Below are 25214 nucleotides of genomic sequence, written 5' to 3' on the forward strand. Positions count from 1 at the left end.
TATATTATGTCCACACATTTCACATCACTGTATTAGGTTAGTTGAAAGCAATAATATTAAGTTAAACCTATTTCTATATATTTTAAACGTAATATTATTGCTTTCAGCTAACCTAATACAGTGATGTGAAATCTTTTGACATAATACATTTAATTAAAGTCAACGTTTCAGTTTTGTCAGTGTATATATAGGATACAAGCATAAGATTAAGGTAACTAACTGTAGTTGTTTGTAATCATTGGTACTCCATCATGAATATGAGCTGTCTGTCAAGTAAACATCCATTTATTTGAGATGTACATACACACTGTATCATACCAAGGGATTCCTAGAGTTCATTCCTGGGTACTTCATCATTGACCTGTTGGTTGGTGGATGCGAACACTTCATCAGTCTCCACACTGACCAGCAGGCGTGCATGCTTAAAGATACATTAAAGCATCGCTTAGCGTCTATCTTTCCCTGTCACAGAAAACACAGATAGGCAGAGACATCTCTGACAGCAAAGCAGCGTCTCCACCCTCCCAGCCAGCTTATCTGGGGCTCATCTGAATATGCAGTGGCGCTGATCTGAGCCGTATGATGATAACCTCAGATGGCTTTCTTTCTTCAATGACGCTGCATAATTTGAAATGTCGGATGGGCAACCCCCCTTCCGTTTTTCTCACCGGCAGGTCTTGACGTGCTAACAAGTGTGCGAGGGGGAGATCACACAGAGTAGGCAAAGCCATGCCGCCATTCCGCCTCGGCTAATTTGCCTCTCGGCTGCTTAGCATTCCATCGCTGCCGAGAGGGAATCCCCAGGAGCCTATTATGCCTATTTTGTTGTGAATTAAATAAGCGCTGAAGTGCAGCTTATTCCAATGTTATTTTAAATCATTTTAATTTTCCAAAGCATCTGGTTCTCATGATCGCTACAGTTTCCCCAGAGAGCAAAAGACAGTGAGAAAGTGTAATATGAATGTTGTTTGAGTGAGAATTCAGCCGCTATACGTGGCAATAGGTAATAAAATCAAATCAGAGTGTGATGTTTAATGGGAGAGAGGTGATAAGGAGGGAATAATGCATGTATACAAATGGAAATGGGGGATTTGAATAAATTCCTCTTTTAATCGTCACACAGTTACACAGCACCGCACACACTCCTTTAGTCTTTGCATTTCAAATCCTAGTATTAGGAGCAGTGTTTGGCTACTATACAGCTCCCGGTTAGCAGTAGGGGGGCCAGTGCCTTGCTTAAGTACACGGCTGCAGTGCCCACGAGGCGCACTGATACCTTTCCAAGTGCCAGTCCACACTCGGTACTTAGTCCATTCTGGGACTTGAACAGGCGACCTTTGATTCTCAAGCTGCTACCCCAAAAACATTTGCTTTTGTTTGACCTTAATCAAAGGGATGTATTACCCACAGGTCTGAGGTGAAAATAACTTTGAATGTCTCCTCCCCAGTTCCACCTACCATCCACCCATTTGAGTTTCCTCGGTTTTCTATCGGCCAGCGAGTCTTCATCCCCTGCGTGGTCATGTCCGGCGACCAGCCCGTCTTCATCACCTGGCAGAAGGATGGTCGGCCAATCCCGGCCAGCCTGGGTGTCACCATAGACAACATAGACTTCACCAGCTCCCTGCGAGTCTCCAACCTTACACTGATGCACAATGGGAACTACACCTGCATTGCACGCAACCAGGCCGCCGCCGTAGAGCACCAGAGCCAGCTCATTGTCCGAGGTAAGGAGGGGGCAGTCAACAGAAAGTTGGGATACGAAGAAATGGAAAGGCATGGTTTAACTGAAGCCAACTCTACAAGCAGAAATCATTGCGAAGATTTTAGGGTTAGGGTTAAGGTTAGAGATGTTGAAATAAATACGAGTTGTCCACCAACCTCGTGTGGTGATATTGGTCTTTGATATTTCTCCCTGAATACATTGAAAGATGTAACTATGTTTCAACTTTTGAAACTATGAGCCGAAATGTTCACCGTTCCAAATGAAGATCGAAAGACCCTAAGAAATTGCTTTCAAATGCAGCTGTTTTTGATCAGTAGACATAGACACAGATATTTGGTGTCCAGATGAATGGGAGTAATATAATGGCTTCTTGTCTTGCAGTTCCTCCCAAATTTGTGGTGCAACCTAAGGACCAGGATGGCATCTATGGAAAAGCAGTGATCCTAAACTGCTCTGCTGAAGGATATCCTGTTCCTACCATCCAATGGGAATACTCGAAAGGTAAACCCATAGCATACACACACACATTAAATACTGCAGTAACACACAACTTTTCACTCAGGGTTTGGTGAACGTGTTTAACCGTTTTTTTAAGTTTACCTGGATTTACCTTTTGACAACCAAGCTGAATTGTATGTTAAGATTATTTTTGTAATGCTAACATGACAAATATAATGCCCACAGCCTTGAGGTTGAATGCATAATAAAACCTAGTCCAAACAAGCACTGTGGAATAAGAAAAATAAACTCAGCAGTTCAGGGAAGAACATTTAATTCCTCTAGAAGTAGGAAGATTATATACCCACTAGACTTACATGATCCCATCCTGACTAAACACAATAACAGGGGTTTTTTTCAACAAAAAGGAACTGTTTTAAAAGAATGAATATCCATTGCTTCAAATTTGGTCAATTATGACATTGCTTACTGATTATGTGTGAAACTTTAATCTGTATCTGATCTTTGATGACTTTGGTGACCCTGACTTTACCTCTAGTGCGATCATGATGTTCAAATTTTAGATTGAAACAAATATTAATGTTATCCTCAGGATGCATTTTTATCCAGTTGTTTTATCTGGCACAATCACTATGTCAAGTTGTTCCATACTTTAGTTAATTATGAAATACTAATAAACGTATAACCATCCTCTCAGTCGTTTTTGTGCTAACTGCTAATACATATTTTTGGCATGCTAAAATGCTAAACAAATATAGCATCCAAGATGATACCTGCTTAGCTACCATCAGCATGTATGCATTACAGTATGCTAACATAAGCATTTAGCTCATAGCACCACTGTGTCTAAATACAGACATCAGTTACCCCCCCTCAACCAACCAAAAATACACTAATGAATACATTGTAATCAAATATACCGTAGATATAAAGATTACAAGTTTGTCAGCAAAACATATTTAAATGAAAATATTTGTCTTTTATGGTTATTTGAGTAGCATTGACGGAGGATTTGATGGATAACATTGGAACTTCTTCAGCAGATGCATGATATCATTGTTGTTCTTCAATAAACCCTCACAAAGTATTTTCCCCATGCTTATTTCATCTATTTTATGTGTGTTGGCATATCTGAAAAGGTCAAAGACACTGATGCATCCCCCTTCGAGTGCGAACATATTGTAGAAGGGTTTACATTTAAGTGATTGTGACAAGGAAGAAGAATAACAACTTGTGTCGGCCTTGCATGTTTTCCTGTTTTTGTTCTAATCCTTATCCCTCTGTCCGCTCTCCACAGGCGCCGGGGTCCCTCAGTTCAGATCCATTGCCCTGAACTCAGGCTTTCGCATTGAAGTGCTGGTCAACGGCTCTCTGTTCATCAAGCATGTTCTGGAAGAAGACAGCGGCTTCTACCTGTGTAGAGTCAGCAACGACGTTGGAGCTGATGTCAGCAAGTCCATGTATCTCAATGTCAAAAGTAAGTCTCATGGGAAAACACCTCTTAAAACCTAGAACCTAGAATGTCAATTTAAAACTTGCTTCTAAAGTGACGTCTGCATTACGCTTTTTATTTGGGGTTATGTACATGCTCGAAGAGTAGCGGATTACATAATCAGAACACCAAAAAACACATAATCAGATAACTGGTTCAATTTCAAATTAGATTACTATCAGGATTACAATGTTACAATAGATTTAACAAAAGTGTACAATATCTTACGTGGTAAATACGCATACATTACAACACTTCACAAGTTTCAAGTGAAACGAGTCTCAAGACCATATCTAATCCTCCAGTTCATCATCTCTCTAGTGCAAATAATGTTTCACCTGGTTGAAATGTTTCCATCAGTTTGTGTTTAAAGGAGGAATAGGAACAAATACAGTTCAGTGCAAGCAGTGCCTTCAAACTATTAATATAGAGTCATTATTCAAGGATTTAACTAATCTTCTAATTTGAAGAAGCATTAAATGATAAATGCTTCATAAACCATTTTTGATTTTCATTTATGCTACTTTCATTCTTTTTTTTAAGCAGAAGGCAGACACTTTAGAATTTAGACAAAAACAAAAACTTGTTATGTTGTGATACTTAAATTAGGTTACGGATTACGTTTTTTTTAACAGATAATTAGTAATGGAAAGAGAATGTATTTTTAAAGTAACCTCCCAAAGTAACCTCTGGTTACGTGTGTAGTGTATTCTTATAGTCGGCTTTCCAAAAATGTTTATTAGTCATGCCTGCTTTCATCACAGTCCCTTTGGAGGCTCTGGCTGATCATGTACAGTGCCGTTCAAGTGAAGAGTTACACTGGAGCAGAGAGGTCAGGGGAGGGGAGCTGAGGCGGCTGTGACAGGCAGGCCACCAGCTAGATTCTGTCACGGTGTTTGCTCTGTGCTTTCTGCCTGAATGAATCCCACGAAAGCAACAAACACAGCCACTGCATCTCTTAGAGAAAGTACAGTGTTTATCCGCTGTGTGGCCAAGGACTTAGCTCCCCTCCATTAAGCCCTGAATTCTGCATGCAGACAGTAGCTGCCATGTGGAAAAGAGGGCGGAGGAGAAGGGGGTGGAAGGAAGAATGGGTTATCCATGTCTGTTCCCCCCCATACAGTATATCTGATGACTTCTCTTTTTTATTGTGTTACTCAGCTTACAATATGTAGGTCTATGTACTTCCATGTGTTCCTAACAAATGTATATTTGCCATGTTTTGATAACCACTGATATTTCTAAATGATTTTAGCTCACACATACATTTATTACATACACTTGAACCACCTACAGATAAAAACAAGCAACAAAAGGACTTAATGTCATTTTATTGGGATATACATGATGTATAAATCAACTTTCTTTGCGGAGTTGCTTGTTCATTTTCATGTTTGCTTTCTTCCAAATGTCTTTGTCTATTTTCCAAGAAGAACACATCCCTCTCCAGTTTGAAAGAGCACTTAATAAACCATGAGCATCTAATACATGATTTAACTGTCCATAGCATCCCAAAGAGAGAGATCCTAAAAGCATAGGTTTGACAGTCTACATACTTCTGCAGTGACACACGTAATGTATATGTGAGTATGAGCGTGTGCACGTGATGGAGGATTTGCCTGTGTGACTGTGACCTCCCGGCTGGGGGCTCATTTTGATCAGGCGCTGCTAGATGAGGCTTATGCCACTGTGGCTCTTATCAAGCCAGAGCAGCGGCCCCCCCGCTGAGCGTCTCACTGTCTGCCAGCCACAGTCACTCCTTCATGACCCCTCCTGTCTGACTGCAGCCTAGCATGCTCCTCACACTACAGATCTGACAACAGACGTGTGCAGAAACACAGAGGCAGCAACTCACAATACAGTCGGCCCTCAAGTCATTCAAGTGTGATTTACAGTGCCCTAGCCAAGAACCTTTTTAGTGCATCTCACCATGCTACATACACTGAAAGAACTGAGACGTTGACTTTTATTAAATATATCATGTCAACACATTTCATATAACTGTATTAGTTTAGTTGTAAGCAATAATATTAAATTGAACCTAATTTTTTTTTTTTATTGTTTTCAACTAAACTGATACAGTTATGTGAAATCTCTGGACAAAATACATCTAATCAAAGTCGACGTTCAGTTTTGTCAGTGTATATCTACCCAGTTTCAGACTTGTAGGTGAAACCACTGCCTTTTAGCAACTTTCTAGGGGGTGGTACAGTATAGAGACTTTTTGCCCACACTCAAGAACTAGACCCCTGACCAATCCTGAAAGAGTGCCAACAATATCCAGCTTTTAAGCACGTTTAGGCCCTCAAAAATCCTTTTACATTTCATGTACGTTATAATAATAATAACTTGAAGGATTTCGATATGTCATTCGCTCGGGCCTTAAATATTATTTGTAATTCACAAAATTGTAAAAGCATGTATTTTAACCAGATCCCTGATTTACATTTGATCCTAGAAAATAAATACAGAAACACAGATGATTGATCTCTGTCTTTTCATGTCTGACGGGTTTCAGAGTGTGTGTATGATTGTGTGTGTGTGCCTGTAATGTCGGACTCTGTGCTGTTTTTATGTTGTTTTTCCAGGCCAGCCTACACCACTTGAGTTGTGGCAGCTACTTAAGAGGCTTAGCAGCCAATTAGGGAGGCACACAAGCTGACGCACGCTGAAGCACTCACGTGATGGATAGTATGATCCTCGCTGTGTATTATTGGATGTCCCAGTGTGGCTTGATGTATCAGTAAACAAACAGCAGTAAATCAATACATTCAATCTGAAATTCTGTGGTGAAGAGTGTGAACATGTACACCGGGAAGATGCTATAAGGTCATGCATGTGACGCAGGTGAGCAAACACGCGCACACAAAGCACTGCTCATGCTAATACAAAGGCGTAATGTAAGGGCACAGATACATGCAGCCATTACAAAGGAGTAATGGGCCATGCGGCTAATGCAGCGCTTTAGATAGATCCCCCTCTGCTAGCCCATTGTGCTGGACTCCCTGGGAAATGAATTGCGGCTATTGTGATGTCCTCGCTTGGCACTTTCATTCAGTGTGTGCATGGGCTAATGTCTCGTCATAATACACCATGCATCATTCTGTAGGAACACTGCCACCGCTCTAACAGCCAGTAGAAATGGCAGTCTCAGCACCGGGAGTTGTTCTTGTTCATGTGTACAGATGCACATGTTTTATATAGAGAAATAACTTCTCTTGTGTTATAACACTGGGTGCAGGTGCAGGCTTAACCTTCCTGTTGTCCTTGGGTCAGAATTGACCTGTTTGTAAATGCTTATATGTCGGAATAAGAGGAATGGTTCCATATTACGCTCTTTGCAAGTAATGATCACTACTTTAATTGAATGATGTGTGTTTTATTAAAATGTATAGCATATGTGCTGTTCCTTTAACATAAAAATCAAATAATTAACAAAATGCTTTTATTAAATCGTCTCAGAATTAGAATCAAGTTAGCTAACAACGTGTCACCCATATGTGGGTGGTGATTTAAGCTATGTGCTTTATAAACAGTCAAACTGCACAGTTCACGGAGATACAAATTATTTATTTAAGATTTCCATTCAGGCATCCTTGCCTCTAAAAAATATGCAATTCAGTCAATTCATTACCAATCCACAGCGGATGCTATCAGATTCAGTCAACAGCCACTCAATGTTTATCAGGGCCAATTAAGACCAATCAAGCCTATTAGACATCATAATGTTGGCAGACAGTGATGAGGGCAGAGCGCTTAATGAGGCTTCACTGAAGAGAAGAGGTAAATGTTCCTGTGGTCACTGAGCAGCCTGCGTCCTTCAGACAGCCATAAGGCCCCCATACCTCTCATCTCCATTTCTTTCATCTAGTTTACTCATCTGCATCCAGCCCCCTCCCCCCCCCACCTGTGCACAGAAACACTGCCCATTCTGCACCGTGCATTGCTCCCTTTCCAAGCAAATTGTGCAGCTAAGGGAATCATTTCAGTACATTGCAGACAGCCAGTGAACCAGTCACTCCCCCCCCCCCCCCCACCCAACCCCCCTCATCCACACAGTCTCTTCCCCAGCCCACTTACAGTGTGCCTCCAGGGCAGGGAGCTACACATATCTCTGCTCGTCTTCTCTTGTCTGGCCTTTGTGGCCCCCTTAAACCAGGGTTAGCCCTGTGGCTAACAGCGCCCAGTGCTATCATCTGAGAGAAAAGCACCGAGGGGATTTTATTAGATATTTTTCAGCACTCTTTCGTTTCTGTTATCTATATCATATTATTATGGATTTTATGAAAGTTATTTAGAGAGAGGTGCAGGTAATTAGTCTTTTTTTTTTAGCACTTTCGGTTCCACTGTCTTGAAGTCATTTTTTAAAATTCTGTTGAACGCATGAATTAAGGTCTGTTGTTAACACAAGCCTAAGAGATTTTTATGTCAGTTAATAATACCCCACTGGTGAATGTCTAAAGCTTCAATGTGTTCAATGCTTCAAAAACAGCTGTTGCTAAGTAAATGAGAATATTAAACATCACACTTAACTTTAGCCGCCTTTAGCTTAGCCTTGGTGACCTAACCCTAACCCTGACCGTTATGTATTACGTTTATAGCCTAACGTTAGCTTGTTGCTTCATGCATTTGAATGTATGCGTCAAAAATCATAAAAGGTGTAAGTAATATGAACGTGTGTTTGCCACATATCTTATTTTCTGCAATATTCCGAGATCCAAGGCAAAAACCTCAATGTTTTTTGTCAAGGGAGCCCTTGTGATGCTAACATCCCAACCCATAACGATTTTCAAAGCAATGTATTTCTATTGGTAGTATGTTTCGTGTCTGCACCACGTCTTTTTGTCCCGTCGGGTCTTGGAAGACCGGAAGCTGTGTGTTTCATAAAAACATGTTCTTACTCAATATCAAGCCACGATTATTGTTTTTATTTTAAATCGTATCATGTCAGACTTTTTTTCCTTCTAATTTGTTATTATTTTTTAAATAACACACTGTTATTTACTCAACAATAACACACAAATATCCTTGTTTTTATTTATTTGTTTAATTCTATAATCTCGGGCTTGTTTGCCGTCCATCAGGACCTGAATTTCAAAATAAAGTCACCGGAAACAGAAATTTCCGGGACATTTTGATACACACCCACTGAACTGATTACCCAAGATCCTCAGCTATGGTTGAAGCTCGGTGAATGGATGTTTTAGCCGCAATGCACGTTGGGATATGGTGTTTATGCGATATGAAATCCGAAAACATTTAAAAAAAGAAAGAAAATAATACTATAATCCGAGTGTGCTTGCTTTTCTTTTTGGAAGTCATCACATAAATACATTGTAATACATGGTTCGGCTTACACATCTGCCGTAGTTCTTTATTTATAGAGCCCTGATTAGAAGACTTCTGGACAAACTGGAAGAACTGCCACCGAAACTGAATACATGACGTGGATCATAAATATATCAACAACCACCTAGTGGTTAAAGCACGTTATTGCATTTTTTTGTTGAATATGTTATATTTTATGAAAAAAATATTAGCCTGTTAAGTTTTTCAGGTCTCAGGCTCGAAAATCACATTCTAGAGAAGAAGCTGCTGGGACTCCCAGCAGCTTCTACTGAAGTAAATCGCCAGAGTAAATCGCCAGAACGCCGACACCTCCTCATCTCCACCGCTCCCATGTTTTATTTTGTGTTGCCATAAATTAGTCTCTCTGCGTTTCTGCGCTGGGCTAATGCTAATGCTAATAATGCTAATGCGAGGATAATAAAATGGCGGCTTCACAAAACTTTTTGGGAGTTTTACGGGGCGTGGTTTGCAATCCTTCCAGCCAATCAGAAATATAGCTATTTTCTCACAAGAGAGCCTTACGAAAGTCCCTGCTCTCTAGCAGGGACTTTCGTGGGGGTAAAAAGGTTCACATGAACTAATTTTAGTACCGGCTCTTTTTGGTGTGAACGCGATAAAAGAGTTCACATGAACTAAGTTCACATGAACCTTTGTGGGAAAAGTACCGCAGTGTGAATGCGCCTATTGTAAACCAATCAATGTTGTGTAATTAACAAGGATAATCTGGTGTTTTTAGTTGACAGTGAGGGGAATACTTTTGGTTTTACTCTATATACAGTCTATGGTTTTACTATGAAAACTTCGAGACCGGAAACACTGTTTTCACCCGAAGCTGTTGCCTGGCAACGCAATTTTGTTGATAGTTTATTTTGAAATTCAGTTCCTGACGGACGGCAAAAAAAACAGAGATTATAGAATTAAACAAATAAATAAAAACAAGGATAACAGTGTGTTATTTAGAAAAGAATAACAAATTAAAAGGAAAAAAAGATTTAAAAAATACATATTTCAGTATTCTGTGCCCCATTTCTTTTCCTCACGGACGGCAAAAAAAGTCCGACATTATACAATTTAAAATAAAAACAATAATTGTGGCTTGATATTGAGTAAGAACATGTTTTTATGAACCCCATAGCTTCCGGTGTTCCAAGACCCGACCGGACAAAAATACGTGGTGCAGGCACGAAACATACTACCAATAGAAATACATTGCTTTTAAAATCGTTCTGTGTGACACGGAAAAAAGGGGAAAATCGTGTTGGTGAACACGAATCAATAGATTACATGTCGTGACGTGACTATAACACGAAATGCCGTGAGACTGGGTTGAACATCCAGGTCGACCTACAAAATAAGTAATCGCTGCACCACTGTATTGGACACAACTTTGACAGTCCTATTTCAGATGCAAACCTTGAATAATGACATCCCATCAGCTAATGGTGCATTACAAACCCTATTTTTCGAATGCACGATCATGCTCATCAATCATTTTATTTTTGGTACGGTTTTGTTTGACTCTGAAAATGGAGCTTAATGTTTCATTCCTTTCCTTTTTGTTTTTTTTAATAACAATTAAGCTGCTCGAGATGATTCCTAAAGAAAAGAAGATCATCTCCCCACCACCCCCTCACATCTCATTGAACCTCTGGTCTCACTGCTTTCTTTCTTTGATCACAGATGAATAGCCGCACACTGAAGTACTGTAGCCATTCTGCTGTAATGATGTTATTATTACTCTCCTGACTCCATTCCACACCACCAGTAGCAGTTTATTTTGGTATCTCTTTTTCGGCCCTGCATTGCGACATTCAGGGCGTGATTGTGTAATCATCATCATACTCCTGTAAAAAAATCAATGGCAGGTATGTTCTATTCCTGGCTACTAGAAATGGCCCTTTTCTAAGAGTAGAGCCTGGAGAGAGAGAGGGGGGAGGAGAGGGAGGAGGCAGGAGAGACTGTCCGATGCTGGTTGGCATGGTAACCTGTCCAGGTGAAAGGCAGCCTGGGAGAAGGGAGGGAGGAAGGGAAGGGCTTTTGTCTCACGGGAGTAGCCTATCAGCAGCCAGCCTATCCCCCACAATCCCCTGCAGGCTTAAGTGTATCATCACTGCCCTCTGGGTTTGTGTGGAGGAACAGGGCTCTCCTCACCTCCACATCAAAGACACAGTAGTAAAACACACTACACTTATTATTATTTGCTTCACAAGGCTGCAATGCTTACTTTTACTAATGTAAAAAATACAGCAGCTGATTTTCAGGAATCATTACATGCTGAGAAACAGACATGGTTAGGTCTGCAACACAATGCTTTTGGAGTAACAACGTACATGTTATAGGTTGACCTTATTTGGATACAAAAAGTGTAACTGTATCTCCTTACAGTTGCATCAAAAATACTAACTTTAGAAGTACCTTTTAAAAAATGGTATTATGATGTTACAATACATTTGAAGATATACATCCATACATCATAAAGCACATGCTGACACGTCATGATGCACTTGTTTGTTAAGTAAAAATGCTCTGAATGCTTTTCATTTATTTATGAATAAAACAAAAAGCATTTGTAAACTTTAATAATCTGAGAGCCTGTCATATCATTTAACCTATCATTTAATCTGGAATCCTTCCTTGAAAAAATACTGCTATAATACATATAGTGTAGTATGCTAAAACAATTGCATATTCCGTCTCTTTTCTAATGTTACATTGTTCTGTTGTCTTACACAATACACTTATGTAAACATAGGGAAACGTCCTATTCATATTTATTCATTTGCATTGCTTTTGATGTTGAGGTAGTCCAAAAGTAATCAGGTTACATTAGCTTAATATTGTGATACTGAGATAAGGATACCAGTTATATATATTTTTTTAACAGTTAATTATTAATTGGGAATACATTTGTTTAAGTTACACTTCCAACAAAAGACTGTTGGTTTCTTAAGAAGTATATACTTTTTTGAGCGTCTGTTATTGTGCTCAAGACTTCATTTAAGCACATCACAACGTCTTATCAACAGAGATTGAGTCTTTCCAGACATGATCAGGTGTGTGGCGCAGTGGTCTAGTGCGTTGATGTTCATATCGGGGGGGCACAGGTTCAAACCCCACTGCAGTCAGCATGTCTGGGCAAGCCACTTCACCCCAAATTGCTCCTATGGGGATTGCCCACAGTATTGAGTATGTAAGTTGCTTTGGATAAAAGTGTCTAACAAGTAACATGTGATGTAATGAGACACATTGGGTAAGCTGATGTTAAGTATGGCTGATATCAAATAAGATTTATGATGAGTTCCCCCTTGTCCGCACACGTGTGTTAGCTGTGTGCTTTGCCCCATGTGTTGTGTTCAAGGCTGAATTAGATATCAGGGGAGTTGATGCCTAATGAGACGGGGGACTCCCTCCTTCTCCTCCTCTCTTCCCTTCCTTCTTTTTCTCTCGTCACTCCTCCCCGTTGTCCTGTTCCCATAATGCCACTGGATATTAAAGAAATACATCAACACAACAATTACAGGGCCACAAAGTGTGCCTCAGGGCTGGCTCAGCTGCACTGCCTGCACACCCACACACACGTCTGCACACACATGCATACACACACACACACACACACACACATTCTGCTGCATGTTTAAACACACTTACACACAGACGCACACTTTGCATGTGCTTCATCTCTGAGCACTCTTCATGTTGCATAGACTCTTCCATTGTTGAGGATTTGTTAGCTTTGTATCTCCACCTCCTTACACATTCAGGATGCCATGTTGCAAAATAGATTAGTGTTGATAATTACAACAAAGGAACTAATGAGAATTTATCTGATTAATGCATCAATCTGGCCTTTATAAAACATTAAAAAAGAAGGGTATCGCTCCCTTTTATCCATGTATTGGATATCTAAAGGTTTGTCACGTGTAGTTAGTTTTATGTCAACAGCTGATCATGCTAAACATTTCAAATATATGTTGGGAAAAAAAGAACCCTAACCCTTTTCTTTTACATCATATTGTTGTAATTTCTGATTCAGTGCAGGATTCTTTTTCAAATGTTACATCGTTCAACCAATTGCATCAATATGTCATTAACAAATATGTGCCATAACCAGACATGTATTGTATATTTGACAGATTGCCTCCACTTCCTTACAGAACACGTCTTCATTTTACTGCCATTACACAGTTTCCACCTCTGGTCCACTTTCACTGCAAACTGAGAGAAGCTAGCACTAAAACGTTATCGTTTAAATATAGCCTGAGCTTTTTCTCCTCCCCTCACTTTTCCAAATATGTCTCACAAAAAATTCATACTTGTCATGCAAAATAAATCAGCGTTCTTTTCCTTAGCCGTGCGCCAAATGGCTGCAGAATGAATAAGAGATGAAGCTTAAATGTTTGCAACCTCTTGCCTGACACTTCACATCACATCACTGGAGTCACGCTTTGTGTACTTGTGTTTGTGTGTGTATGCAAGAGCTCGCACACATTTGTGCGCTTGCATGAGCTTGTGTGTGGACGTGGGTGTGAGTGTGTGTGAGCATCTGGGAGCAGAGGGTTGTTATACACTCTGCTGTGGGTGTAATGAGGCATGTATGTCGTTAGTGTGCGTTTAGTGTGGTGTCTTCAGAGTGTTGTTAGAGCATCGCTGAGCCATTTAGGACCCTCAGATAGAAGAGACGCACAGAGGCAGCTCTCCATACAACGTTACAGGGAGGCTGTACGTTCAGTTACACAACATTAAAACGGCTGGGAATGCTAGGGTTCTTTTCATCACAGTTGCTCCAGAACGTGTGCTTTCAATTTTACAAAAGACAGTTGTTGAGCTTTTTTGCATTAGCCACAAAACATGTATTTATTTAACAGAGACCCTATTTCAGAAATCGCACCAAAAGCTAATTCAAAAAACAATTGACCAGGTGCAGCACTCATCAATGCGCCACTCTATGACACCTATTTCTTCCCATTGTCCTTTGAGCCAATCACCATCTTTAAGCCTTTCTCTGCAACTTTAGCAACTGCAGGCTAACTAGCATGTTCAAGTTAGCAACCATAAGAGACAGAGTTAATGTTTTGTACACAATTGTTTGTCTTTCCCTGTAGAATTCCTTTTGTTTAATCTGTCAATCCAAAGGTTATTTAAACAAGAGAGATGTGTCTCCTATCAACAAACATCTATCAGTTAGAAATCTGAAAGTACCAATTTGATTATTATAGAAAACTAATCTAACCGATTCTTCATCCCTTTTTCTCCACCTCTCTTCCTCACCAGTCCCTGCCATGATCACATCGTACCCCAACACCACGCTGGCCACTCAGGGTGAAGAGAAGAAGATGAGCTGCACGGCCCACGGAGAGAAACCCATCATGGTGCGCTGGGAGAAGGAGGAACGCATCATCAACCCAGAGACCAGCCGCTACGTGGTTTCTGTCAAGGAGGTGGGCGATGAAGTCATCTCCACCCTGCAGGTAAGACGCTGCGCCACTTGGATGAGTACAATTCAACTTATCGCCATATAATATTGGATTATTGATGTTTATTTTATATATGATGCAACAGCACAATCAACGTTTTTTTCTCTTATTAAATACTGGATACTTCCTTTAGAGTTCTGAATATTTTCGGGAAAGATTACCTTTTTTTAAGAGATACATTGTTGAATTGGGGAGACAATTCTGACTTCCTTCTAATGACATAGTTTGGTTGAACTCCTCACCACTCTTGTCACCACCAAGGCTGTGGTGAGGGGTCACAAGTCAAAGGCGGTGGTGATACATTATTGGACAGAAAACCACTCCATTCAAATTAAGATAACAGATATGTGTTGGAATCAATACCACAGTCAGTGGACATCCAGCTGCATAGTGTTTTTCATTTGACCTCATCTTATTCCTGTGAATCCCTCAGATCATGCCCACAGTGAGGGAGGACTCTGGCTTCTTCTCTTGTCATGCCATCAACTCGTTTGGAGAAGACAGAGGAATCATTCAGCTCACAGTGCAAGGTATGACTTCTCCCAGCTCAACTGCTCAAAGAAAAACACACTTTTTACCTACAAATGCCTGCCCTCTTAAATTCAGTAAGACTGAAATAACAACGTTTTGTCAATGTTATGCCTCATAGAGCCCCCGGACCCCCCAGAGGTGGAGATCAGAGAGGTGAAGGACAGGACCATTGCACTGCGCTGGACTATGGGTTTCGATGGCAACAGCCCAATCACAGGCTTCGATATTGAGAGCAAGAACAAATCAGGTACAAGAAAATACATTTATATCGATATGGTACGATTTTACAATGAGCTAAAATGGTTTCAAATAGCATTGGTTAAAGAGGCCCTATTATGCTTTTTGGGGTTTTCCGTGTGTTGTATAGGTTTTTGTGCATGTAAATGGTCTAATAAGGCTAAAATCCCTGTGTTCCACTCACGCTTCTATTGGCTAGTACTCCCACACATTTTACATTATAGCCATCCAGCTAACCAATCAGAGAACACTTGGCTCTGGTTTCAGACAGAGGGTGAAAAGAGGTTTTTGAACATTAAAGTACACAAGTGTTACATTAGTACACAAAATACAGATATGAACCTGAAAATATATGTTATGTAAATATATATTAGTATACATATTGTGTCCCCTTTCAAAATTGTAAGCTTGTAGAGAATCTGTTGTTTTGTGTCATTTAGTTTAGTGTCTTAGACGCTTTTATCCAAAGCCACTTAAATACTGTACATTTCAATGCACACTACATGTCTCTGGAGCAATTTTGGGATTGACCCTCCAATTTGGAGATGTCCATTTTATCCCCTGAGCCACAGCCGCCATCTTGGTTGATTATCCCTCCCCCTATTCATTTTCTTTAAGCACTATGATTGAATATAGCCTGTCCAAGTGCACTTAGCTTTGAGTTCTCCCCAATAACCCCAATAAACCTACGCAGCCTCCTGGGATACGGCTCAGAAGACCAAAGATGTCTCACCTCAGCTCAACCAGGCCACCATCATCGACCTGCACCCCTCCTCCACCTACAACATCCGCATGTTCGCCAAGAACCTGATCGGCAAGAGCGAGGCCAGCAACGAGCTCACCATCACCACGGACGAAGCCGGTAAGAGTCTGTGTTGCATTCTGCACTGAAAACACTGAACTGCTGGCTTTAATGAAATGTATTATGTCAACAGATTTCACATTAAAGCAATAATATTAAGTTTAAATACAAAATATGAGATTCAACTTAATATAAAGTCAACGGTTTAATTTTTTCAGTGTATGTTTCAGACACTCACCATTCAAGTATATCATAGTTAAAATGATAAAACATGTGAGTGTGTGTGTCGAGGCAATAGGAGGTAAAGGGCTAACAGAGTCAATTCATTAGCCGCCTGGTGACCTCAGCCCCATCGGCTCTGTTGCATTACTGAACACGTGCTGACCTCGCACAAAACGCACACAATTTCAATTAGTGGCCTCAGTAGTAAATGTCACACTATGGTCAATAGACTGAGGCTGGACCCCATCTGCAAATCAGCTCACCCTACAGTATACTCCAACCCCCCCACTGAGCACTTCTCACCCTCAACTATAAATAAAAGCATCCCATCTGTCAAGATAGGGGGATCCTGATCTCCTCTGGACGTTTGTTTAGTAGGTTTTGTGCAGATCAGCGCTGGTTGTGTACAGTTTTATAATGTGTACATGTTGTGATCTCAGCTCCTGACGGACCGCCTCAGGACGTGCAGCTGGAAGCCTTCTCCTCTCAGAGCATCCGAGTCGCTTGGAGGGTAAGTTGATCCGACTCTGTGGGCTGAAAGTGTGTGTTGTTTGTAGCTGTGAATATTAAAGTGCTGCACTGATTATCTCCCAGATGTGACGCTCAAGGACTGTTCCCGACTAAAGGAAGGTGTTGAAAGAACACTGTGTGTAGCATGCTGTATTTGTTGTCATTATAAATCTTTATTCTAATGTCTGATGCAGTAGGTGGGGTGACTAGTGTTTTTTAGGTTATCATTTTCACATCATACATTTGTTTGATTGAAATTGTGTGTGTTATTCTCAATTTCAAAGGTTGCACAAGAATGCATCTGAATGTTTTCAAATGATGATGTAATCACATTCTACATCCCCCTGTCATTGTGTTTAAACATGGGAAACCTTGACGGCTGTCTAACAGTCAAGGTCCCCTCAGCCAGCTAACAGAGGATGGTGATGGCACCATGAAGGCATCAAACTACATACATATGTTATAAGAGTTATAGGTGTCATTTAAAGCATCCCCTTCTTTTGGAGATTGCATAATAAATTAGATTTTTAAGAACTCAAAGGGATCATTTCAATGTGTATTTACTGGTTGTACTTTGTATTTACTGGAAAGAAGAGGGACTTGCTCTTGTAACACACTTGGGACTTTATCTATGTAGGTGTGATGGAGGTTGCCAAGCTACACCATACCATGTTTGTGCTTTTTTTATTCTTTTTCCTGACACCTAAACATGATGAAATATATGTGTAAACGTCGGGGACACTGTCCAGACAGTTTTCTTTAGTTCATCAGAATAGTGCTTGATCTGAGAATGTTATTTGATATATTAGTGTCTATCTATTATGTTTAGATGTGTCTTGGAGAATGTGGTACTTCTGCACTCAAATAAAAAAGTGCAGGGACATTCAAACCCATTATCTGGAATAACCGTGTCATTTTATTGTCAGGCCCCGAAGAGGCACCTGCAGAACGGGGCCATCAAAGGCTACCAGGTGGGCTACAGGGAGTACAGCTCGGGGGGGAACTACCAGTTCAGTGTGATCAGCGTGGAGACCACAGGAGACAACGCAGAGAGCCTGGTGCTGGACAACCTGAAGAAGTTCACCCAGTATGGAGTGGTGGTGCAGGCCAGCAACAGCGCAGGGACGGGCCCCTCCTCCACAGAGGTGGCTGCAACCACGCTGGAAGATGGTGAGCACAGAGACAGATTTATGGGGTTATATCACAGCCTAGTGGAGATCAAAGGGTGCTGCCACATGTTGTCAGTCTGCTAAGCGTCAGCTGTTTCCTCCTCAGTGCCCAGTCGCCCTCCAGAGAACGTCCAGGCCCTAGCCTCGTCTCCGGAGGTCATCTCTCTGTCCTGGCTGACGCCCCCCAAAGACGCTCTGAACGGAAACCTGCTGGGCTTCAGGGTCATCTACTGGGCCAACCTTCCTGATGGAGGTACACAACAACATATGAACACTTCACCATACACAAATCATCATCAACTTTGTCCTGGTCTGCTTTTCCTAATCTAAAGCAGCTTGATCGCATTCTAATCAAGTGTATTTAAAAAAAAAGCAGCCATATCTCTAAATTGATCAAAAAGACAACACATATATCCGTTATAAACCAGAAGACACAAACACATCCTCAGCTGGTTGTGATCTGTATGGTTCCCTGTGGCTTTTTAGCTTTTAAGTATTGCTATGGAGATGTTATAAGCGTTACCCTTTTTTAAAAGAGCATCTAACTGTTCCTTATTACACAGCTATAAGAAGCAGCAGGTTTTTTGTTGGTCTTCGTTATTATTCAATCTAAGATTAATCTAGAGTACATTTGTCATTTTCTCTGCAACATCCAACAAGCAACCTGAGCAAAGGAAATAACATTTAGCTCATAATATAAAAGTTCTTCTTTCTGCAGGAATCTTGGAGTGAAACAATTAAATAAATAAACAATGTAAACATACTGTTTAATATATATTTATATAAATAAACAAACTGTACTGTCCGGTGGATATCTTATAATTGAGAAGCAATAGAGTGTCCTAAGACATTTTAAAGCAACAACATCCATATTACATATCCATATTGTCTATATATTGTGTTACACACCTACAAGCTCTGCTGCAACACAGCAGCAAAGACAGGGAAGAAGGAATGTGCACAATGCTGGATTTAAAATACAAAAACATATTCTCTGAGAGAGAAATCCCCCTGACCTACCTGTCACACTTCAAAGATATACTATGCATTTTGCTGAGTCATGCTAATGAAACCACTACTTTCACAGGGCCTCTTTAAGTGTACTGGACCAACCAGAGCTAAGCTGCTTAACTTTCACCCTGCATATGTCAGGGCACAATGAGAAGACAACATTAGGCCAATCATTGTACTGTAACTACAAAACCAACACTAAAATACTAGAATAGATCATATTATATGGTAAAATATTGCTTTCCAAAAATGTTTTAAATGGAAATAGTTTTCTCACCAGAAATTCAATTGTTTTTGTATGATTAATTAATGTAGAAAACCACATTGGATTCCAATAAATCACATTAGTTTGTTTGCTGAGGTAATATGACTCATTATTGTATCTATACAATGTACTGTGCTGCAGACAAAGGTTATGAGCTAAAAACAATGCAAATGCAATCTTTATTTATTTAATTAATTACGATTATCTACTATGCTTAAGAGTAGTTATATTGTTTAGTTATCCAGGTGTATTCTGGGTATTTCTGAGTAACCTCCGATACTGGCCAAGTCTGTATGGTCCTGTTGAAGTCAGAGCGCATGATGTCACAGGCCGACCGTGTGTCCGAGTGATCGGTTGTGACAGCACGATTACCTTTGACCCCCGCTCTGTCACATCATGTCGGCACAACGTGAGCGCTGCAGACAGCCAGCGAGAGTCTGCATGGAAACAGTGTGCAGCCTGTGGTCACATTTTGATGTTGTTTATAAATGGCTTGGCTTATATTCTATGTAAAGATAATAAAAACTATGACATGGTAATTCAAATCAGAATAAAAAATCCTTTATTTGTCCCACAGCGTGGAATTTCACAGAAATGGAACAGTGAAGAAAATTAAAATAAATGAGTAGATTAACATTAAGTAAGACGTATATTAAAATGAAAATAGAACAAGTACATGCAAGGTGTCAAAATAAGTAGCAGCATTATAAGAGTTAGTGAACATATCAGAATCAAAAGTACTTCATTATTAAATTAAAGTAAAATTGGTAAATTGGTCAATTGAAAAAGGATATAAAAAACAGTGAACTAGCATCAAGTACTAACATTATTATATCTTAAAAACAGACATTGCACAGTGGTATTTAGAAAAGTGTTGTCACAGTGTTGCAGCCAACAAAGTTAAACTTTAAAAGTATATTTTGCACAATATAGGCAAGTTTATTTTATTTATATAGTCAACACTTCACATGTATCATCTTAACATGCATCTCTTCAAATCGGACTGTTTACTATTATATCTATAATCTCAGAATGTAGCCGTATATCAGTATGACCCGATATAATGTCCCTGACCAGCAGAGGGGGGTGCAGGGAGAGTGTAACACACAGGGATGCAGAGTGTAACAGGGCATCAGTGCTAATGGGTCTTTTTCAGACAGTTACACATTTGTTATATTAGGGTTACACTGAATTATTTCAGACGTTTGCTGAAAGCTGTATTTGAATGTGCTGCTACTGTACACATACAGGTGTGCTACTTGCATTCATTTAATAAGAAACCTGAATTTGAAAATACCTTTGACCTGAGGTGTTCTGTCTAATTCTTACTTAACTCTCTCCATCCTTTTTCCCGTCCATCAGAGCTGGGAGAGATCAGGAACGTGACCACCTCTAAGCCCTCTCTGGAGCTGGACGGACTGGAGAAGTACACCAACTACAGCATACAGGTGCTGACCTTCACCAGAGCGGGAGACGGAGTCCGCAGTGAGCAGATCTACACCCGCACCAAGGAGGACGGTAAGAAGATGATTTTCTCTCCAGAACACTGCTGAACTGTGAGGCGCTGCTAAATGGCCTGCATACATTTCTACAAGTATCTTCTTAGTATGAGAATTGTCCGCTTCGCCACATTGATAATAGTTCCTGCAGGTAATGATCCCCTTTGGTAAAAACAAGAAGAGAAAGCTGCAGGGTCTTTAATAAACCGATTAGGCGGAGCGCTCTTAATGTAACTTATATGCAGTCCCGTAAAAAATGAAATTTGCCATCTGTTATCTTGCTAAATGATAATCAGTGTATACATGATGTTAGCCTAGTGTGGGAAATATATCAACTCGATGTTTATCTCCCCTCAGTTCCCGGGCCTCCGGCGGGGGTGAAGGCAGCAGCTGCTTCTAACTCTGTGGTGTTTGTGTCCTGGCTTCCTCCTCTCAAAGTGAACGGCATCATCAGGAAATACACCGTGTTCTGCTCCAACCCACACCCCACGGTATGTCAACGTTTTCAAAAACATGGAATGAGATATTCAATACATTGCAAGTATTACAATTCCTTGAATTAAATCTATGAACACATTTAGCATTTCCGACGAGTTGAATTGAAAAAGAACTGATCATGTATTGGTCACTCAGTGTTCTGCAGCGTTATAGTGTCTTTCAGCTCCTTGTCTTGTTTGTTCAGCCCACTTTAAACTAGCATTCAGCACCAAGCAGCAGGGGGACCAGGCTAGTGAGCAGCCAGGGAACATTGGGGAGCATATAACAGCTAAAGAGCCAGTACTCAGAATCATTTATGTTTCCAGGGAGAATTTTCTTTTTGTGACAGTGGCTCAACTTTAGATTAGAACATATATTTAAAAAGTAGGAATGTGCAATCAAAACATAAAATAATAAATACATGTATTATATTATATTAACGTAAAATGGCCTATAATCAAAAACATTTCAAACATTGGTTTACATATAAGATTGTTAAAGTACAAATATGCACATTGTACTACAATACATCACATAATCAAATACAGTATTTACAGTGTTGTATTAGTATTCATAAGATATAAATGCTATTAGTCGAGTGTCAGTATTCCAGTAATGCTGGGTGAGTTCAGAGGTGAGTTCAACCACAAAGTTAGATTCACTAAAAACAGAATTCAATTGCCAATGGGTGTGTTTGTATTAGTAACAGTAAAGCTCTCTATCACACAGATAACCTGATATACACTATCATTCTAATAATACGTATCTGTGAGGATTTCATAGTTTTTATGGTATCTGTTTATAGTATATAATATCACCAGGCTTATTCTTTAGCATTCATTAGTTAGTTTAATAATCATTTTGCAGTATTTAAAGTGAATGGAACATATGATGAATGTGTTCCCACAGGTGAGCAGTGAGTTTGAGGCGGCTCCAGATGTGTTCTTCTACCGCATCCCCAACCTGAGCAGGAACCGTCAGTACAGCATCTGGGTGGTGGCCGTCACCGCCGCCGGCCGGGGGAACGCCAGTGACATCATCACTGTCAAACCCATGGCTGAGGGTAGGTGCTCCTCTGTGGTGCAGTACCAGGCTGAATAAAGTACTCTACTGTGTACCAAATGTGATATACATGCAAATTGATTTATGGGCAAATAAAAAGTAAGTGCATAGAGGTTTATGTCAGCAAGAAAAAGATGCACATTGTGTCCTTGGGATGCATCTTTTTGGGAATCTTTCAAATTCCAAAGGTTTTATTGTCATATGCACAATAGCCACAGCGCAACATACAACATTCCTAAGACACAAAGAAATAAGGAAGTAAAAAAGTGCAATAAATTGCCGGAGATAATATATCAGGATGAAGCTCAAGGAGTAAGTTAATGAAAGCATTTGGGATCTAACATGTAAAGTGTATCATGTTATTGCAGTAGTCCCAATTCTTAACTGTTTATAATATTTGCTCCAGCTTCTCTCACCACACCTCATTTCCCCCATGTGGGTGTGTGACAGTAGCTTTTTCCTAGTATCTGGACAGGTGGGGGAGCATCCGTTGAATGTGATGACCCTGAGTCTGACCCTGTTAACACTGACATGCTTGGTGAGAGCTGATAAGCTGATTGAATATGCTGATAGACACCATGGCCTCCTATCAGCAGCCTGTCGCAGGGCTAGGTGATGGATGTCCCGCCTCCCCTGCTCCCCTCCTCAGATGGAGACTGTAACCCTGACTGTAGATTGAGCAATAATACTAGAACACACAAAGACAAGGTTTATTGAAAGCCTTGTTCAAGGAAAACTGAAGATGAAGTGTGCAGTCACATTGTATGCCTCCATCTGTTCTGAAACATTCTCTGGCCATATCTATCCTAAACAGGGCAAGCAATAAAGACGAGGCATTTTGATGACTCCTCAAAAACCTGGACATATATGTATATATAAAGTCTAAAGTTTGAATAGATTCCTTTATGTATATACTTGTAGAAAGGAATTACTAAACAGTGACTCTGTGAGCTAAGGGAGTACAAGAGATGAAATGAAAGGATAGTGCTTTGTGAAATCTTTTGAAACACATTTGTTTCTGCATGTCCTCTGATGCTGAAGTGTGTGTGTATTTGTGCAGCTCCGGCTCGGATCCTGACCTTCAACAGGACAGTCACCACCCCCTGGATGAGGGACATCGTGCTGCCGTGTAAAGCGGTGGGAGATCCATCTCCAACCATCAAGTGGCTGAAGGAGATGTGAGTACAGTGATGTAAAGGATAAAAACATCCTCACAAATGTGTCTCTTCAAAGATATGAATTCTAAACACATATATGTTTCAGCAACGGAACCCCAGCACCTGTTGTGATTGACAGCCGGCGCAGCGTCCATGGTAATGGCAGCCTCGTTATTCGCACGGTGAAAGCAGAGGATTCTGGGAACTACACTTGCGTTGCCAGTAACAGCTTCGGTTCAGAAAAGATCGTCCTCAACCTGCAGGTCCAAGGTGAGACGCTCAGATTCAGAATACTTTATTGTGCATTACATTTACATCAAGTGGAAAATGTGTCTTTGGTACCGGCAAATAAAACAACACAGCAAAACATACATTTCACACATGATACACAACAAATATATATTGCATCTTAAAGTCTAAATGTGACTAAGGGGTCATAATAATAGTGCCAAGTGGATTGTTCTTCCACTGGCGTGTAGTCGGTCAAAGAGGCCCTATCATGCTTTTTGGAGTTTCCCTTCCCTGCAATGTGTTCTATAGCTTAGATCAATCATGAACATAAGGACATCACTACGTCACACTCTCGCTTCTATTGGCTAACGTTCCTACACATTAGGCTGATAGGTGATAATGATAGGCTCAGCGGCTGGACAACTCTAAGTGGTTTGCCAGCTAACCAATCAGAGCAGACTGGGCTCTGGTTTCAGACAGAGGGTGAAAAGAGGCAGTATGAGAAAAATAAAGAACTTTCTGAATTGAACTTGTGGTGGACAATTCAGTTCTACACATAGCTTTCAGTTGAGACAAATCCTTATAGCCATCTTGGATTTCTGAGTGGCTAACAGAGTAACCTCCATGGAGTATTTGTGCCAATTGTAGTGCTTGTATCCACTTATATATATTCAGTTATCTGCATCACTATTATAATCACTCATGTTTGGGTCTCTCCTTCAGTTCCACCGGACCAGCCTCGCCTCACAGTAACGAAGACAACCACCACGTCAATAACCCTCTCCTGGATCCCTGGGGACAACGGAGGCAGCTCCATCAGAGGTCAGACAGACACGACCTGCAGGAGTTTTAGTGTTTACCTTTCTGTGGATTTCTTCCTGTGCATTTACACTCATTTCCCCACACGCCTCCCCTCCAGGCTACATCCTGCAGTACTCGGAGGATAACAGCGAGCAGTGGGGGAACTTTCCCATCAGCCCCAGTGAGCGCTCCTACAGACTGGAGAACCTCAAGTGTGGAACCTGGTACAAGTTCACACTCACTGCCCAGAATGCAGTGGGGCCAGGGCGCATCAGTGAGATCATTGAAGCAAAGACCCATGGGAAAGGTATGAAGAAATAACTCACAATGTTATTTTTGATCATTTAGAGGTGGGATTTTTTAACTGAGGTCTTTTATATAACTTTATAAATAGCGGGAATTGCATATTTTAATAATATGGGATTGCAGTATTTTTTAATGAAAAAACTTTCCAGAGTCTTTATTTTTTGCCATAGATTATCTCAGACTTACTTCTCAGTAGTAACTTATAGTCAAGTGATAAATACTTGTCCTTTTAAAAGAAGAAAAAGGCCTGTTATATAAATCAACAATGATGTAATAAATTAATTTCTTTAATCACACTTGACTTTTTCCCCTTCCTAATAATGTCAAATTCAATGTTACTTGGTCAAATTAAATGTTACAAATAAATGGGAATTGTCAGACAATTGTGATGGGCTTTTATTATCACAAATGAATCCAGGTATTAATCAACAGCT

General features: G+C 40.4%; 1 protein-coding gene across 4 annotated transcripts in view; it reads left to right on the forward strand.

The window, feature by feature from the left end:
* The window catches only part of dscama (Down syndrome cell adhesion molecule a), a 99498-nt gene that overhangs the window by 66574 nt on the left and 7710 nt on the right, over positions 1-25214 (forward strand). For 3 of the 4 annotated variants that reach the window (XM_034226857.1, XM_034226855.1, XM_034226856.1), the window contains exons 9-25: positions 1449-1727; positions 2108-2227; positions 3483-3662; positions 14298-14494; positions 14934-15030; positions 15150-15278; positions 15963-16130; positions 16733-16803; positions 17729-17972; positions 18078-18224; positions 20610-20765; positions 21104-21237; positions 22133-22286; positions 23346-23463; positions 23549-23712; positions 24397-24495; positions 24593-24781. In XM_034226857.1, the coding sequence (XP_034082748.1) occupies positions 1449-1727; positions 2108-2227; positions 3483-3662; positions 14298-14494; positions 14934-15030; positions 15150-15278; positions 15963-16130; positions 16733-16803; positions 17729-17972; positions 18078-18224; positions 20610-20765; positions 21104-21237; positions 22133-22286; positions 23346-23463; positions 23549-23712; positions 24397-24495; positions 24593-24781 (2646 nt within the window). Of the gene's footprint in view, positions 1-1448; positions 1728-2107; positions 2228-3482; positions 3663-14297; positions 14495-14933; positions 15031-15149; positions 15279-15962; positions 16131-16732; positions 16804-17728; positions 17973-18077; positions 18225-20609; positions 20766-21103; positions 21238-22132; positions 22287-23345; positions 23464-23548; positions 23713-24396; positions 24496-24592; positions 24782-25214 lie in introns of those variants that run through there. The other variant, XR_004570072.1, reaches the window with a different exon arrangement.

This window comes from Gymnodraco acuticeps, unplaced genomic scaffold (genome assembly GCF_902827175.1).
Source record: "Gymnodraco acuticeps unplaced genomic scaffold, fGymAcu1.1, whole genome shotgun sequence".
Taxonomy (NCBI): domain Eukaryota; kingdom Metazoa; phylum Chordata; class Actinopteri; order Perciformes; family Bathydraconidae; genus Gymnodraco; species Gymnodraco acuticeps.